Source organism: Mangifera indica, chromosome 9 (genome assembly GCF_011075055.1).
Source record: "Mangifera indica cultivar Alphonso chromosome 9, CATAS_Mindica_2.1, whole genome shotgun sequence".
In the NCBI taxonomy this organism is placed as follows: Eukaryota; Viridiplantae; Streptophyta; class Magnoliopsida; order Sapindales; family Anacardiaceae; genus Mangifera; species Mangifera indica.
Window position 1 is genome coordinate 11,356,407 of NC_058145.1, and position 16,480 is coordinate 11,372,886.

General features: G+C 34.6%; 3 protein-coding genes across 3 annotated transcripts; all 3 read left to right on the forward strand.

Moving 5' to 3' along the window:
• The first annotated feature begins 684 nt into the window (after positions 1–684).
• Positions 685–3,234, forward strand: LOC123224806 (pentatricopeptide repeat-containing protein At1g62350-like). The gene is made up of 3 exons (XM_044648531.1): positions 685–913; positions 1,173–1,584; positions 2,392–3,234. Exons 2-3 carry the CDS (start codon positions 1,231–1,233, stop codon positions 2,815–2,817), a joined length of 780 nt encoding a protein of 259 aa, XP_044504466.1. The 5' UTR covers positions 685–913; positions 1,173–1,230; the 3' UTR covers positions 2,818–3,234.
• Positions 3,235–8,272: 5,038 nt separating this feature from the next.
• Positions 8,273–12,363, forward strand: LOC123225151 (rhodanese-like/PpiC domain-containing protein 12, chloroplastic). Its single transcript, XM_044649023.1, has 8 exons — positions 8,273–8,603; positions 8,679–8,798; positions 9,053–9,144; positions 9,926–10,026; positions 10,186–10,296; positions 10,757–10,865; positions 11,355–11,405; positions 11,848–12,363. Exons 1-8 carry the CDS (start codon positions 8,381–8,383, stop codon positions 11,926–11,928), a joined length of 888 nt encoding a protein of 295 aa, XP_044504958.1. The 5' UTR covers positions 8,273–8,380; the 3' UTR covers positions 11,929–12,363.
• Positions 12,364–13,543: 1,180 nt separating this feature from the next.
• LOC123225217 (calcium-dependent protein kinase 34-like) lies at positions 13,544–15,938 on the forward strand. Its single transcript, XM_044649126.1, has 8 exons — positions 13,544–14,237; positions 14,396–14,539; positions 14,627–14,779; positions 14,871–14,986; positions 15,072–15,239; positions 15,345–15,472; positions 15,568–15,667; positions 15,824–15,938. Exons 1-8 carry the CDS (start codon positions 13,544–13,546, stop codon positions 15,914–15,916), a joined length of 1,596 nt encoding a protein of 531 aa, XP_044505061.1. The 3' UTR covers positions 15,917–15,938.
• Positions 15,939–16,480: the final 542 nt, after the last annotated feature.

Consider the following 16,480-nt stretch of genomic DNA (forward strand, 5'->3'; position numbering starts at 1 on the left):
TTAAAAAACTAACTTTTCTCCCATAGGCCAAGTTTGAAAAGATCACATTTCCTCCCTAGGGTTTATTTCCAAACCCCTTCACTTTCTCTAGTGTCATCGTCGGCTGTCTCTCCCTCCTGACCGTTTCTCTTCCACCGACGACCTTCCTTAACTCCACCTTAACCCATCCAGCATCGAGAGAAGTCATCTGGGAAGAGAAATCGTCTTCCCAGACGATGAAGACGAGATCGATCGATCTTGTCTTCGTTGTCTAGGAAGACGAGACGACTCGTTGTCCTCTGGGGAAGATGATCGTCTTCCCAGACAACTTCTCTCAGTGCCGGATGGGTTGGGATGGAGTTGAGGAGGGTCGTCGGTGGAAGAGAAACGGTCGGGAGAGAAAGACGATCGACGATGGCACCGGAGAAAGTGAAGGGGTTTGAAAACTAAACCCTAGGGGGGAAAATGTGATCTTTTCAAACTTGGCTTAGGGGAGAAAAGTTACTTTTTAAACTTTTTGGAGGGGGGAAATGAGATTAAATTTTCAGGGGTTAGAGTTTCGTTAAATTTAACCAGCTATGGGTGGGTAAACGATATTTCCATAGTTAATGGGGGGAACTTTGAGAGTTCAGTATAGTTTGGGTGGGACATAGTTGTTTGGCCTATACGAAATACCCAAAATAAAATAACAAAACCAAACAAACAATAAGGTAAAATCAATTTAAAAAAGTGGCACCCCTCACCGCCAGCCCTCAGCCACCTGCACCCTAGCCAACCGCCACCTACCAGCCAAACGACGGCGGAGGCCCAAGACGCACAGTCTAAAGAGATCCGGGCCTGGAATCAAATCCTTCGGCTAAAAGAGTGGTCTCACAGCCTCTGTTACGGCCAACCGCCGCACTATGTCGTAACCCATCTAGTTTTAAAAAATCCGGTAATTTTGTGTTATTACTTTTTTGTTGGTAATGATGGTGGCTGTCACGGTGGTTTCGCCGTCTCGATGGTTGTTAGTGTAGCTGGGTTTCATGATTTTGATTTCTATATTGATTTTTTTTTTTTTTTGCTACCAGTGATATTACTGTCGATAAATTTTAGATTTTTATTTTGATTCATATTAGATATGACAGCTAGAGCATGGATAACGAATAATGATTTTTGTTAATTTTAACTAAAGATTCTGCATTAATTGGCAGGTTGTTATGAACGAAAGTGTCACTTTTGGAAGCTCATTTGCCTTTGATTTATTATTCTATGTGGCGTTTAGCATTTTCCCCGACTCTTATAAGAAATTTCTTAGCTAAAGCCCCACTAGACCCCTTCTCCAATCTTTTTTTTTCTGAAAACACTTTGAAAAGTCACGAATGTTGGGTCTTGAGGAACTATTTTTCGCGGTGGGCTTCAAGTCCTAGCTTGTCTATATGGAGAAGAAAGAAGGAAATGAGCAAAGAGGGTTTGATGGTGGCTAAAGAGTTGAAGCGTGTTCAATCTCATCCTCTACGCCTTGAACGCTTCATCAAGTCCCATGTGTCTCGCTTGCTCAAGTCTGATCTTGTTTCTGTTCTTGCCGAGTTCCAGAGGCAAGACCAGGTCTTTCTCTGCATGAAGGTTTGTTTTATTTTCAAATGGATTTTGTTATGAAATTTGGTGTTTCTTATTAAATTTATGGCATGTTATCCTTGTTGTTCAAGTGATTTTCTTTGTATTTCATTGGCTAATTGGAGTTTCAAAATTGTATAAGAATAATGGTAAAAAAACAGAATTCTAGTGTGAAGGTTGATTTCCATTTATCACAACGTTGGGGCCAGCTCTGACACCACTTGTGTTCATAATTCTAGTAGGAATTGCTTCTTCTGATTATGGGAAAATTTCATTCTCTACGTTGTGCCATTGATTGAAAAGGAAAGCAAAAGTATTTTAAAATTACTTTTATTTGTTTCTTGTGAGTTGTGAGGATAAGGCCTTCTACTATAAACTTTGATTGATTATACTTCCTCTGCTCTGAGTTTGGCCTGTAAAATTTGCTTTTCAGGGTTGTCAATTGTTAATGGTGATTACAAATTGTGAGCTTACATATTGAGTTGGCTTAGCAGACCAATATATAAATTGGGTGAAACAGATTGTAAATAGGGCTCTGCAATAATGTAGAATAAAAATGTAAGCCATTCTATTTTGACAGAATTGAAACACATAATTCTTTTCTATCAGGTTTTTCTCTTTCTTGTCACCGTACTAAAGGAAACTGAAGGAAAGCAATGTTTGTTGTTATACGCAGCTGGTCGATAGAAGAGATAATGAAGTGATCTTTAGTTGTTACACTGAACATTTAGACTTGAAGCATGTGAAACTAGGCTCTAGTGCATGGTAGTTACTTGCTAAATTAATTAGAAGCTCAAAACTATGTTTGTTTTACAGCTATATGATTTGGTGCGCAGAGAAATATGGTATCGCCCAGACATGTTCTTTTACAGGGACATGCTTATGATGCTTGCAAGAAACAAAAAGGTGAATGAAGCGAAATGGGTTTGGGAAGATCTCAAGCGAGAGGAAGTTTTGTTTGATCAGCATACCTTTGGTGACATTGTCAGGGCCTTCTTGGATAGCGGACTGCCCTCGGAAGCAATGGATATATATGATGAAATGAGAAGATCTCCTGATCCCCCAATATCATTGCCATTTCGTGTGATCTTGAAGGGCCTGATTCCATATCCAGAATTGAGAGAAAAGGTCAAAGATGATTTCTTGGAGCTCTTCCCTGACATGATTGTGTATGATCCACCTGAAGACTTGTTTGAAGATCAAGATTGGAGAAGGGAAAGTGATGACGACAGAAGGCATTGATGATGCACTTGGACAGTGAAGGCACTCATTCTTCAGTAAAGCTTGCCATCATGAAGAGCAGAATGATTTCTTATGCCTGTACCAGTTGAGATCAGTTGGTGACTCTCTGGTAGATGAACGTTATTCAGGTTGCAAAGTCTTGATCTTTGAACCATGATGTACATTAAGGAATATCCTCGCTATCAGCTTAAAAAAGCGATAGGTCGGTGCCATGTAATGCATTCTTGACTGACTCATTTGAAAGCATGTAGCTGATACAAAGGCATGATATTACTTTCAATGGATTGACTTAATCGTTAATATCTGTATCATTTGAATTTTTAATTTGTGGATCATTTTACCGTCCAAAGGTTAATTTTTGTATCATTTGAATGAAGATAGAATTAAAAAAATATGGAATTTTAGTTACCTGTCTTATGTCGGATGAATTTTGGGCTATAGATTGAGAAATATTCTACTCATACACTGTTATTCTTCTAATCAGGTAAGTTTGTAGGAGAATTAAAGTAGTCAAAAATGGATTTTCGGCAATGAATTTGCTGTCATAATTGTGGATAACATGACTGGAAAAAAATTTAAACAAGACAACCAGACAAACGCACTAATCCAAGCAAACCGAGGAAAAATGGAAATGAAAAAGAGATACGACTAGAAAAAGAGAGGAGAACATGAGGTGAAGACAAGAAATTAATTAGGAAATTATTCAAGGGGGCCTTTGACCAAAGGGAGGATTGACATCTCTTTTTGTCAAAACAATTTTTTTCTTTGTTAGAATCCGGAAATTTAGAATTATTTGAGTGAATGAATGTTTGCTCATAATGGAGAACGACTATTCATTTATAAGGTTGAAGATGATGAACAATGTTCCTTTCATAGAGATGAACATTAGTAATAACATAAAAGAATGCATTGTCGTTACTAGGATAGTAACACTTATGCAAACATGAAATGTAGAGTAGGGTTGTGCATCAACCATGTTTGCCTATTCATTAAGTTGAAATTACAAAATTTACCCTAAATTGTATGTAATAAGGGAATATAAATAGGAATAACCTTATATGATATAAATAAGGTGACATAATTACTAGAGTTTCTTTAACATGTGTGATTTAACGTACGAGTTACAAGGTAAACAAATTAAGATTTAATTAGGAAATATAAAGTTGTAGAGTTGTGGAAACAACTAAGAATTTGAATAACGAGCTACCAACTATGTGATTTGCGACATAAGGTAATGAAACAAAAGTTAATGTTATATGATCTTTGACTCAAACAAATTGAATGCGTGCCAGTAGTGTGTGATCTTTGGCATGAGAAGGAAGATGATTGCCATTATTGTGTGAGCTGTGGCATATGGATAAATGCCAATACTGTGTGGTTTATTTGGCATATGATTGAAATTTCATACTATTCTTGTGTGATCTTTAGCACGAGTTGTCAATATAATGTGATCTTTGCTCTAAGATCAATATACTATGCCACTATTGTCTGATCTCTAGTGCACGAACCTAATGTGAAAACATGAGGGATGTTGCATGATGATACTTATAAGATGCTTTATGCATACGCTCGATGGGGACATGTGTAGCTAAGGGTGTCAATTTAGTAGTTGATACCTACGATATATAGAGATTGTGATTATTAGGCTAATAACAAACTACTCGTGACCTAGACATACCCACAGATAAGGTAAAGTCTATCAATTGGTGTCTTTAGATTGATAGATATATCATTGTCGGGACTGTGGTTTGTCAATTGGCTAAGACATATCAGAATATAGAGAGTTCATTGATTTGGGGTTCAAGACTTGTTAGGACATAAAAAGTCTGTTGATAGGTGTCCATCGATTAATTTAACTAGGATCGTGATTCCATTGAATGATAATGAGTGATGAGACAACCAAGACTAGAGAAAGATTACCTAAGTGTGGTCAATATAGGGGCTACATTGATTCCTTGAAATTCAAATCTTGAATGCAACGTGCGATCATTCCATAGATAGACACTACCATGTTTCTACACGAAATATAGTTATGTAAACGGGGTGTATGCCCATGTAAAAGGAACTCTACATCGTACAATGATTATTAATAGACCGATGTATGAAGGACTTGTACACTTATCCATGAAATGTAGAATGGCACATGAGGTACACTTGTGTAGAAAGGGGTGTATGACTGCACATGAGTGTGAAAGGACATTAGTATCCTTAGGGTGTGCATGGTCGTGGAAATAGAGAAAGGTTCTAGTTATGACAATGAAGTGCACGATCATGCATTAGACTACAAAGTTGTACATGAGAGCGCACATGAATGACCATGGAAGAATAGTCTTGAATGTTCACATAAGAACTAATGCATGTCTATATAGAATCGAATTCACAGTTGTGCATGAGAAGAAAGATGAATGTTTGTTCAAGATCAATTAGGCAATCATATATAGACCTGTCCTGAGTGATTTAGGGGATATAGATGGTATGTTGAAGTATCAAGATATGCCTTAGAGAGAGAATAAGATAGGGCATGAAGGTAGAGGCATATACACTAAAAAATAGAGCCCTGATATAAAATGATTCATGAGCTTGAGAGAGTAATCTTAGAAATCATATCTTTGAGATGAAATATATTATAAGACGTTGAAAATTATGATTTTTGGGTGATTGGGTAACAATTAAGGACATAGGGATCTTGTAGAACACATGTGGGGCTTAGATACCCGAAGAGTGCATATGAGGGATAGAGAGTTCCCATAAAATATGAGTTAAGATGTTACCCATAGAAACATGTAATTTAGGGTATTTTTTAGAAAGATATTGTGAGAAGACATTTATGACAGGTTTTATACTCGTAGTTAAGGTGATGAGATAATTCATTGATTGGTGTCCACTATTGTGTATGGTATGATTGAGGATCTCTTGGTTAGTATAGGACATGCCGGGTAGTAGAGAGTTTGTTGATTGGCGTCTATGGTATGATATGCTAGGACTATGAATCTATCAATTGAAAACCATAGTAGGACGAACCAAGATATAGATAACCTTTAAGATGAGTCACTCGACTAGGGTGTCAAATCCTTGCCTTCACTTAGTCCAATTGACATAGAATGATGATTTAGAAAAATGAGAGATAAATTTGCTTTCACTATAGACGAGATATATATTATGTACATATTAGCATTCCTAGTCATTTGAGATAGGGTATAGACAAATCTTAGATGACGAGAGAGTTTGAGATGTGGAATGCAAGATAGAATCTGGAAGTGATTATATATATATATATATAAAAATTTTATTAATGTATAATCGATACTCTTATTTATTTAGTGTTTTATCACCCAACTCTTTCTCTTTGGTTTGATGTTTTGACACTTGATGTGTTACTTTCGTAATGATTTTATAAAGGGAATTTAAATAATTTTATGTGGTTAAATGTTTTTATTATTTTAATTCATGTTTAAGATGAGATTAGATAACACTTTACTTTGGAGGGCAGAACTTTTGCAATGGGGTGTTATAATTGGTGTCAAAACAAGATTTGGAACACAAGTGTCTAAGGTAGAATTTGTGTGTACTAGGATAGAAATGAGTCCCTCGTACTACACTGGTTTCAACATGGCAGTGCCAACATCAGTATACATCTTCACATTGCCACTGCCATGCCTTGGTGTTGCATCATCTCTTCCTACTGGTTTTGTTGCAGGAGCAATCATCCTTGTAATAGGCTTGCTCATTTATGCCTGGACACAAAGAGTAAATTCTTCTAGTGCCTCATCCTCTCCTGCTACCAAATTACATTTAATAATCAAGATCATTAGCATCGCCACTTTCAAGCTCAGAAACTGGTGCAAGCTAGTTCCTTCGGTAATCCAAGTAAGAGATTATAATCGTAATTTTTGTTAAATAATATAGCTAGTTTTCATTCTTCATCGATCCTCGATGTGTAAGGCAGTAAATCATATTAAGAAGAAGATAAAAAAAGCTGTCTCGAAAAATTTGCTTAATCACTTAATACAAATTGTAGGGTTCAACAGAGGTTTAGTTTCGCAAATTATTAAAAAAAAAAAAAAATTGGTTATATTAGACTGTAACCTTTTATTGCTTTAAACATATAATTACTTTTACAGTATTCGCCATAAAACTTGTTCATGGAAACTAATGAAATTACTACTGGCAATGGAAAGATTTAGACAAAATGATTTATGGAAACTAATATACAATCCAGGTTTTTGATACTTTTAAACAGAGCTTTTAAGGGTGGATGAAATTAAGTCTTGATTAAAAGACCTCATGGCTTGTGAGCATGTCTCAATTGCATCAACTCCACATCTGTTGAAACTCAGTCAATCACAATAATTCCAAATCTTGACATTTTTGTGCCTGGACTTGAATTATGTGAAAATTTGTCAAGTGATTTGTATGTGGATAAGAAAGAGCAAAATTACCTTTTTTTTAACTCCACAGCTGTGAAAGTATTTTTGGATTGAGGATTTTCTTATGATCCCATCTTTATTGTGATTGATGGTTAATGAAGAAAAGAAGAAACAAATTTAAGCCATTCATGTAGTCAAGTTCTTAGAAATCAGAGGAAGATGTTTAGACTTGGGTGGCCATAGACACAGAAAATTATTCAATCACATGCTGGGGTTGAATGGATGGTGCAACACCAAGCTGGGTGGAGTGATAAGCATGAAAAGGCTATTTGCCATAGTGGTACTCTAGCTAATGTGTATGTGACAAATCTTGACTCAGTGCATTGTCTACAACCTTTTCCAAACTTTCAGACTGTGGCCATTGATGATGGTTTTATAAGAGAAGACAAGGGTTTTTGAGTTAATTATATATTTCATGATAAGGATGCGCTATAAGATGCTTCCAGCAAATATGCTTTAGAGAATATATCCCAATACAAGATAATAAGGTTAATTTGATCTTGGTGGGAAATCAAATGTCTATATGATGGATGCTCATGGTAGATCGGGGCAACAAAAAAATTATAAGATTTTTAAATTAAAGAAAGAAAATATGACAAAAGTTTAATTTTAAATTTTTTTTTATTAAATAATAATTTTACCCCAAATTTTAATTAAAATTTATTTATATATAGATATTTAAGTTAAAAAAAAAAAACAAGTCTTTTGGCCAACCTTTAAACTCATTTAAAACAATTTTAATTTAAAAAATAGTGATTTTAACATAAACTTCTCTACCTTTGTCAGGTTTTTGGTTTCATTGTGGCTCAAGGCTAAATCTATTTATCACCATTCTAATTATTTTGTTCATATAATAAATGTCAATTTTATAAGCTAATTATTTTTTAAAATCTTTATTTAGAATTATAGTAGATGTATAATTTTATATGTAATTATGTGGTTAAATAATTAAAAATTAAAAATAAAGTAATATTTAATACGTTATCATTTGTGCGAATCGTTGATTGCTCTGTTTAATAGCTACTTGTGCACAGCCTGCTTATCTCCGCCGTGAGTCGCCCGAGTCGAATGAACCTTCAACCTCAACTCTCAACAGTTTCGCTCACTCTGGCTCTCTCGAAACTAAATCCGCAACAATGATAAGAACTACTCATATTTCGCCAGTAGCATCACCAGTGCTTTTTGTTCTCAAACAATCGTTGTTTCCCTCTCTCAATCTCTCTTCTTCATTTCTCAATTATCACCAACTCTCCACACTGTCTTCTTTCCGAACCCTACTCCCCAAACCCCTCAAACCCTCTTCACTGCGGAGCGTGAAACGGCCCCAGCCTATGATAGGTCGTTTTCCATGCGCTAAAGGTAATGCTTTTGCCCTTCTGTCAAAACCCATTTATGGTTTTGATTTTTTGTTCAGTGGGTTTTGTCGCATTTCAGCTTCGTTTAGTGGTGGAAGTAGTGGCTCTGAAGGTGGTAAAGAAATTTTGGTGCAGCACTTGCTTGTTAAAGAAGATGACCTCAAGCTTTTATTGGATCTTCAGCGGAGGATTGCTGAAGGTGATAATCGGTTCTTTTAAGTGACTCGAAATGAAAATTTATGACTTAGTTAAGATAATAAGGGAAAAAAAAAAAATGAAAGTTCAGTTGTATAAGTGATAAAAATACGTGCACAGATGCATAAGTCAAATGCAAAGTGAGATAATACATATATATATATATATATTTTCAGATGTTTTGTTTCTGGATTTTTTCTTGTTTATTCCTATACTGATTTTTTTTTTTTTTTTGGTTTATCTTTTTATTTCACGAAGGAGAGGATTTAAGTGATCTTGCTGTTGAATACTCAGTTTGTCCATCTAAGCAAGAGGGGGGAATGCTTGGTTGGGTGAGAAAGGGGCAAATGGTAAATGAGAGAATTTTGATATGATTCATGCAATGAAAGTGGTAGTGACACACTCCCTATTATTGCACAATCTACTATAGCTTTTAAGATTAAATTGCATTTTTATAATTTTGAACATTATTGTACAATGTTCTTTCTTCATTTAACACATGGGGAATATTATTAACACACACACTTATATTGCACGAACTGCTGAAAGTTTTTAAGATTATATAGCATGCATAGAGCATTGAAGCTCAAGTAAGTTTCTTGATTGACTGCTGTTGTGAGCTGTACTAAACCACTTCAATTTCAAGTAAAGGCTTTTTTGTTCTAGTAGCAGCCAAACTCTATTTAGCCGGTTTGAAATGCTCTAAGGAGGACTGAGTATGCTAGTGTAAGATGTGGTACTAGAAAAATAGTAATTATTTTGTTGATTTCGGTACCATATGAAGACAAAAATTCTTTTTCTTTGAGTGGGACTCTGCTAATTATGGATTGCAGGATATAGGTGAATGTTGCATATCCTGGTCTATGTGATAACTGCATTAATTGAGCAATATTTCCTCAATGATACAGCATTCCTGATGTTTGCCTTTGTCTTCTAGGTCTAGATCTTTGGATTGCAAAGAACATCTACATAGAGGAAACATATGGACACCCATCAAATCTTTTCATTTTCAACTGTAAATGTGAATTGCACTAATTTGAGCATCTAGATACTTGCTTACTACTTCAAGGGGTTATCTTAGTTTTCAATATGGTTGACACATGACAGTTCTTACATTGTAAATTCATCCAGGTCCCTGAATTTGAGGAGGTTGCGTTTAGTTCGCCTTTGAACAAAGTTGCAAGGGTTAAAACTCAATTTGGATGGCACTTGTTGCAAGTTTTATCTGAGAGGTATGCCTTAGAATCTTGGTTGAATATTGTTATTGATGTTTGATATCTTAAGCGTTTGCATCAAGAGATAACTTATTAGTGCTTAATGAAATGATGCAGATGCTAGCTCTTGCTTTGTCTGTGCTAATGTCTTTTTGCATCTTTCATTTTTACTGACAGGGAAGAATCATCTCTTCAAGACATTCAGCCTGATGAATTTCATGTTAAAATGCAAGATCCGGATTTCCTTGAAGAGGCACGGTTGATTGATGTTCGAGAACCTGATGAAGTGTATGCTTTTTCTATTACATTTTGATTCTCCAGCCTAGTTTGCTGAACTTTAACTCAGATTAACTATTTCCCTAGTTCATAATGAAAATTATTTTCTGTGAGAAAAAGGGGAGTAACCCAGGAAATATGCAATTGATGATTGTGTCTGCAAAAAGAATGATCTTATTCCACAATGATCATCAGTTATAATCAATAGTTGTTTGTCTGGAAGTTTATGCGCACATCTAGAGGTGAATCTTTTTTTTGGAAGTAAGCTACATATTGGCAACTTGATGTAACTAACATGTTTCTCTAAAAGGGGCTATATCTTTGCTTACACATTTCTCTGTGGGAATAATGGCTTTGTACAATTTGCTTGTTTGTATGGTTCGCTACTTTTTTCATAATTTCTAATCATTTTCCTTCTTGATTGTTTCTGTATTTTTGTGTTCACCACTTTTTGATCTTTCTCATATGACAGTGCTCGAGCTTCTTTGCCAGGCTTTAAAGTTCTTCCTCTCCGCCAGTTTGGGACCTGGGGACCAGATATAACTACCAAGTTTGACCCTCAGAAGGATACATATGTAATGGTGTGTAAAATTTTTATCAGTGTTCAAAGATTTTCAGTTTTGTCATTAGCAAAGAGAATGGCTTAATGTTGGGTAATAAATTTATATTTTCTTTCATCTTGGGCCTAAGTTGTTCTCAATTTTCTCTTTCATATTTGACTGGAAAGAATTGTCATTAATTTGATAAAGGATTTTGAACATTTTCTTTCCCTCTATTGCTTTTGTATTTGTTGTCAGTGTCAAGAGAATTCTCTGAAAATTGCATTAGGTGTTTTTTATGGCTAAGAAATTTTGTCCTCCTTGCCCCCAAATCCTCCTATGTTGTATTGAAGTCTTATCTTCTTCATGATTTATCTTAATTATTTTCTGCCTTGTACGTTTTAATGCTACTCAATTTGTAATTTTTTCTTTTGATTTTATCTTTTCATTGATAAAATAGTCACTTTTCAATTTTATCCCCTTCCCTACAATGCCATTATTTTATAGTGCTAAAATATATGTTATGTGCAGTGTCATCATGGCATGCGGTCATTGCAGGTTGCCAAATGGTTGCAGACACAGGTAAAGCCTTTTCCATTTATTGATTCATTTCCAGGAAAAATAAAACATGCTTGTTTGCGTGTACATAGAAAATACTATCTCGGAAAAATGACTACATATTTCAATGTTAAATTCAATATCTCCTTAGTGCATCATTTATATTTTTGCAATCCTCCCTTGTGCCTTAATATCTTCCTAGTTTTACTTGGTTGTTTTATGACATATCATTGCACACATGTATACATCTCTGTAACGACAATTGTCTTCTTGTAATTTGTCATCTTATCATCATACTCTTTTTCTAACTTATAGTTGACATGCTAGAAACATTTCCAACCAACAGTTAAATAGTACATAGATTAAAGTGAATTGCTATACTGTTGTGACATTATATATAATTTTTTCTGAGTGTTTTCAATGTAGTTCTGACCTTTTATCTTGGTTATTTGTTGATGACTATCAGGGTTTTAGGAGAGTATTTAATTTATCAGGAGGAATACACGCATATGCTACCCAGGCTGATCCATCAATCCCTACGTATTGACACTACAACTTTTCTGATCCCCCAATAGATATGTCTTACAATACTTGTTACTTGAGAACCATGTGCAACGGATCGGGTCCTCTTTCTATGCAACATTCCTACATGGTAAACTGTGTTCTGAACTTCACAGGTTGATAGAGATTGAAATTGTTGGGATTGAATTAAATGGAGTGAGGAAAGATTAACCTCAGATTCATAGAGGTTGAAAGAGATTGGATTGGATGAGACTGAGAGATGAGTACAAGGGGAGAAGCTCAGATTTAATTGTTGGGAGAATGAAGAAATATATTGTAAACTTATCAGCCTTGTTAACCATGCGTTTTATTTTGTATTGAGATTTAGACAGTGACCGATGAATTATTATTGACTGAGATGGTACGTTGATTATCAGTAATTGAACAATTTGGTAAATCCAACCATGTTTGTTGTATTGTCTCTTTTATGCAGCAAGTGTGCTAGTTTTAGTGTATGATAGTAATGAGCCATGCCTTTCAGAAGCGCATAACCCAATTGTGTGGCTTATGATGCAAGTTACATTATATGAAATTCAATAAAACTATGATTGCGAATGTTTTCACAGGATTGATTGATTTTGAAAGAAGAAAAAAATAATATTTAATTATATAATAATATATTATCTATATTTAAAAAGTGTGTACATATAATATTACTCATATGTGAGATCAATAATTCAATAAAATTATGTGTATAATTTTTATATATAATTTTGTGTATAAGTAATGATGTATTATTATATGATTATATTTTATTTTATCTTTAATTTTTAATTATCTAATTATATGATGATACATTGTTATTTATGTATAAAGTTGTGCACGTAGTATTATTCAAAATAATTTATTTGATGTACTCATTTTCCAAAACACAATATTATGTGTACATAAATAGATACACACATAATATATCATCATGTGATTGAATGTTATTTTATTATTGATTCAGAATCACTCAAGTAATATCCGATTAAATGTATATCTATTTATATACTCAAAATATGTATACATAATTTTATAATTTTCTAAAACAATTTAACCTAGTAGGAGTACTATAAGATATGATTATGGCAAGCATTTTAACTTGTTTGTGTTGAGACCTTTATTTTATACAAACTTGGATGGTTCACTTTCATAAACAAGTACTTGTAAAATTAGAATTAGACGGTTGTGAATAAACAGTTTTATGTTCTAGCTAATGCACAACTAAAATTATATCTTACTATGTTAATACAAAAATCGCAAACAGGTTTAAAATCTTCCCGGAAAATCCTCTCAACCCATGTCTCAAAACACAAATCAATTAATTCCCATCAGATTGCCTGACCCTTTCAACAAGAATTCTGTCCTAAAATTCCTCATTATCCCAATTTCTACACCAAAAATCCAACCTGTTTCTTAATCCTCCTCTTTCTTTTCTCTCTCTATACATGTCTTTCTTTCTCTTTAGAACACTTTCGTCAACCTCCATAAGGAAACAAAATAGAAACATTTGTACAAAAAACAAGAAAAAAATTATGTTAGTCCATCTCTGAAACAATCCCATCACCATCATTTTTAATTAATATAATCCTTTCATCTTTAATCCTTTACCGATTAATATGGGCAATTGTTGCTCTCAGAGTAAGGCTGATGATGATGGAAAGGACAAAGGCTTATCTAATCACCATGCTGATATTTCCACAGCTCCTCCCAAAACTTCTCAGAATTCTACAAATCCTGGCGCCAATTCTTCCTCCAAGTCTCCCAATAAAGGTACTGGCGGCGGGGGAGGTGGCGGTCCTCTCGGACCTGTCTTAGGCCGGCCGATGGAAGAAATAAAATCTACGTACAATATCGGAAAGGAGCTCGGGAGAGGGCAGTTTGGCGTTACACATTTGTGTACGCATAAGGCAACCGGTGAACAATTTGCTTGCAAAACTATTGCGAAGAGGAAGCTTATTAATAAAGAAGACATTGATGATGTTAGAAGAGAAGTTCAGATTATGCATCATTTAACAGGCCAGCCGAATATTGTGGAACTCAGAGGGGCTTACGAGGACAAACAATCAGTTCATTTGGTGATGGAGCTGTGTGCTGGAGGAGAGCTGTTTGATAGGATTATTGCTAAGGGCCATTACACAGAACGTGCTGCTGCTTCCTTGTTGAGGACCATCGTCCAAATTATACATACTTGTCATTCCATGGGGGTCATTCATCGAGATCTTAAACCCGAAAATTTCCTCCTTCTCAACAAGGAGGAAGATTCTCCTCTAAAGGCCACCGATTTTGGTCTCTCTGTGTTTTACAAGCCAGGTATATAACCTCCGAATTCGATAAATTGTATATATTCTGGTGAGTAATACTGTATACACAAACAATGAAATTGGTGACATGTTATCATTTATTTTTCTTATTTGTGTATGTAATTTTATTAATATTCTGACTCGTCAGCTATTTTTATACATTAACAGGGGAAGTATTCAAGGATATTGTGGGCAGTGCATATTACATTGCACCTGAAGTTCTGAAGAGGAAATATGGACCTGAAGCTGATATTTGGAGTATTGGGGTCATGTTGTACATTCTTCTTTGTGGTGTTCCTCCTTTCTGGGCAGGTAAATCATGTTTCAGTTCTTGATTTATAACCAATTTATTTGTTTTTAATTTTCATTGGAAGGCGACTTGGTGTTTTCCTTCGGCAGAATCGGAAAATGGGATATTCAATGCAATATTGCGTGGGCATATAGATTTTACAAGTGACCCATGGCCTTCAATTTCACCTCAAGCAAAGGATCTTGTTAAGAAGATGCTCAATTCTGATCCTAAGCAGAGGTTGACTGCCATTCAAGTTCTAGGTAATTTCGCGACGACAACAATCAATAACAAAATTTAACAGCTAGAAAGTAAGAACATTATGCTGATGAAATTGTGCATTATTTTTACAAGGTCATCCATGGATCAAGGAGGATGGAGAGGCACCAGATGTTCCTCTTGACAATGCAGTTTTGAGTAGGCTCAAACAGTTCAAGGCAATGAACAAGTTCAAGAAAGTTGCTCTCAGGGTACTCAATTAACTAACATTCCACCTAAATTAGGATGCATTTGATTGGTTGAGATTGATAAAATTCATCTGAATTTAACTGGCAGATCATCGCGGGATGTCTATCAGAAGAGGAGATCATGGGGCTGAAGGAGATGTTCAAGGGCATAGACACTGATAACAGTGGGACTATTACACTTGAAGAATTGAAACATGGACTTGCTAAGCAAGGAACTAAGCTTTCTGAATATGAAGTTCAACAATTGATGGAAGCTGTAAGTCCATTGTGACTTTGTGAGAATTAGCTAGTAATTAGTGATTATAATTAACCCAATTAATTACTTTAATTTCCTTTCTGTTTCATGAAAAATAAATAATAGGCCGATGCAGACGGTAACGGTACCATCGACTACGAAGAATTCATCACTGCAACAATGCACCTCAACCGAATGGATAGAGAAGAACATCTTTATACAGCCTTCCAACATTTTGACAAAGACAACAGCGGGTGAATATATATAGCTAATTTCATAATTTATAACTTCAAATTGTAGTTTAATTACCTTAATTACCATCATAATTGTTATTATGATACACATATAGGTACATCACCACTGAAGAACTAGAGCAAGTTCTCCGAGAATATGGCATGAGTGATGGAAGAGACATCAAGGAAATCATTTCTGAAGTTGACAGTGATAATGTAAGCATCACAAATTAATTGTTTTAGTGTTTCAAAAGAACCGAATTGATGCCTCGTAAAAGATAATTTAAGTGGCAAAGGATCATAAAAAAGTGATACAACTCAAATAAAGTTTTTTCATTAAAATAAAATTGACTTAAATGCTTTATGTTGTAGGATGATCGGATCAACTACGAAGAATTTGTAGCGATGATGAGAAAAGGAAATGACATAAATCCAAAGAAACGGCGTGAGTCTCTGTTTGTTTAACATGAATGAGTAACAATGGTGTGTGATGGGAAAAAAGTACTTTAGAAAATATTTAACGGTAGTATGCATAGATGCTCATGTAAATTTTCCAAGGTCTGGATTGGGAGATGGCTAAACACTGAGATTATTGGCAGTCTTTTAGGGTTCATTTATAAATTAAGCATGATTGGTGTTGTTGTTTGCTGGTTAGGTATAATATTCTTTTTTTTTTTTTTATTTATTCTTATTTTATCATGATTGTAAAGAGTTTAATCTTTTGTTTTACTAATTCTGTAATATAGATAATAAATCACCCATACATTTATGGGCTTATACGGCTCAATTATTATTCATCATGGTAAGATTACATTACGGATTTTACATTATGAGTCTGCAATTTTACGTTGATACACATATTGGTATGATATTATATAATAATATATATTTTTAGTATATAATTTGAATACATATATAAGATATTATCATATGATTAAATGATTTTGAATTAATAATAAAGTAATATCGTGATGAGATATCATTTATATACCTAAATTATGTACTAAAAATGTATATACATAACGTTGC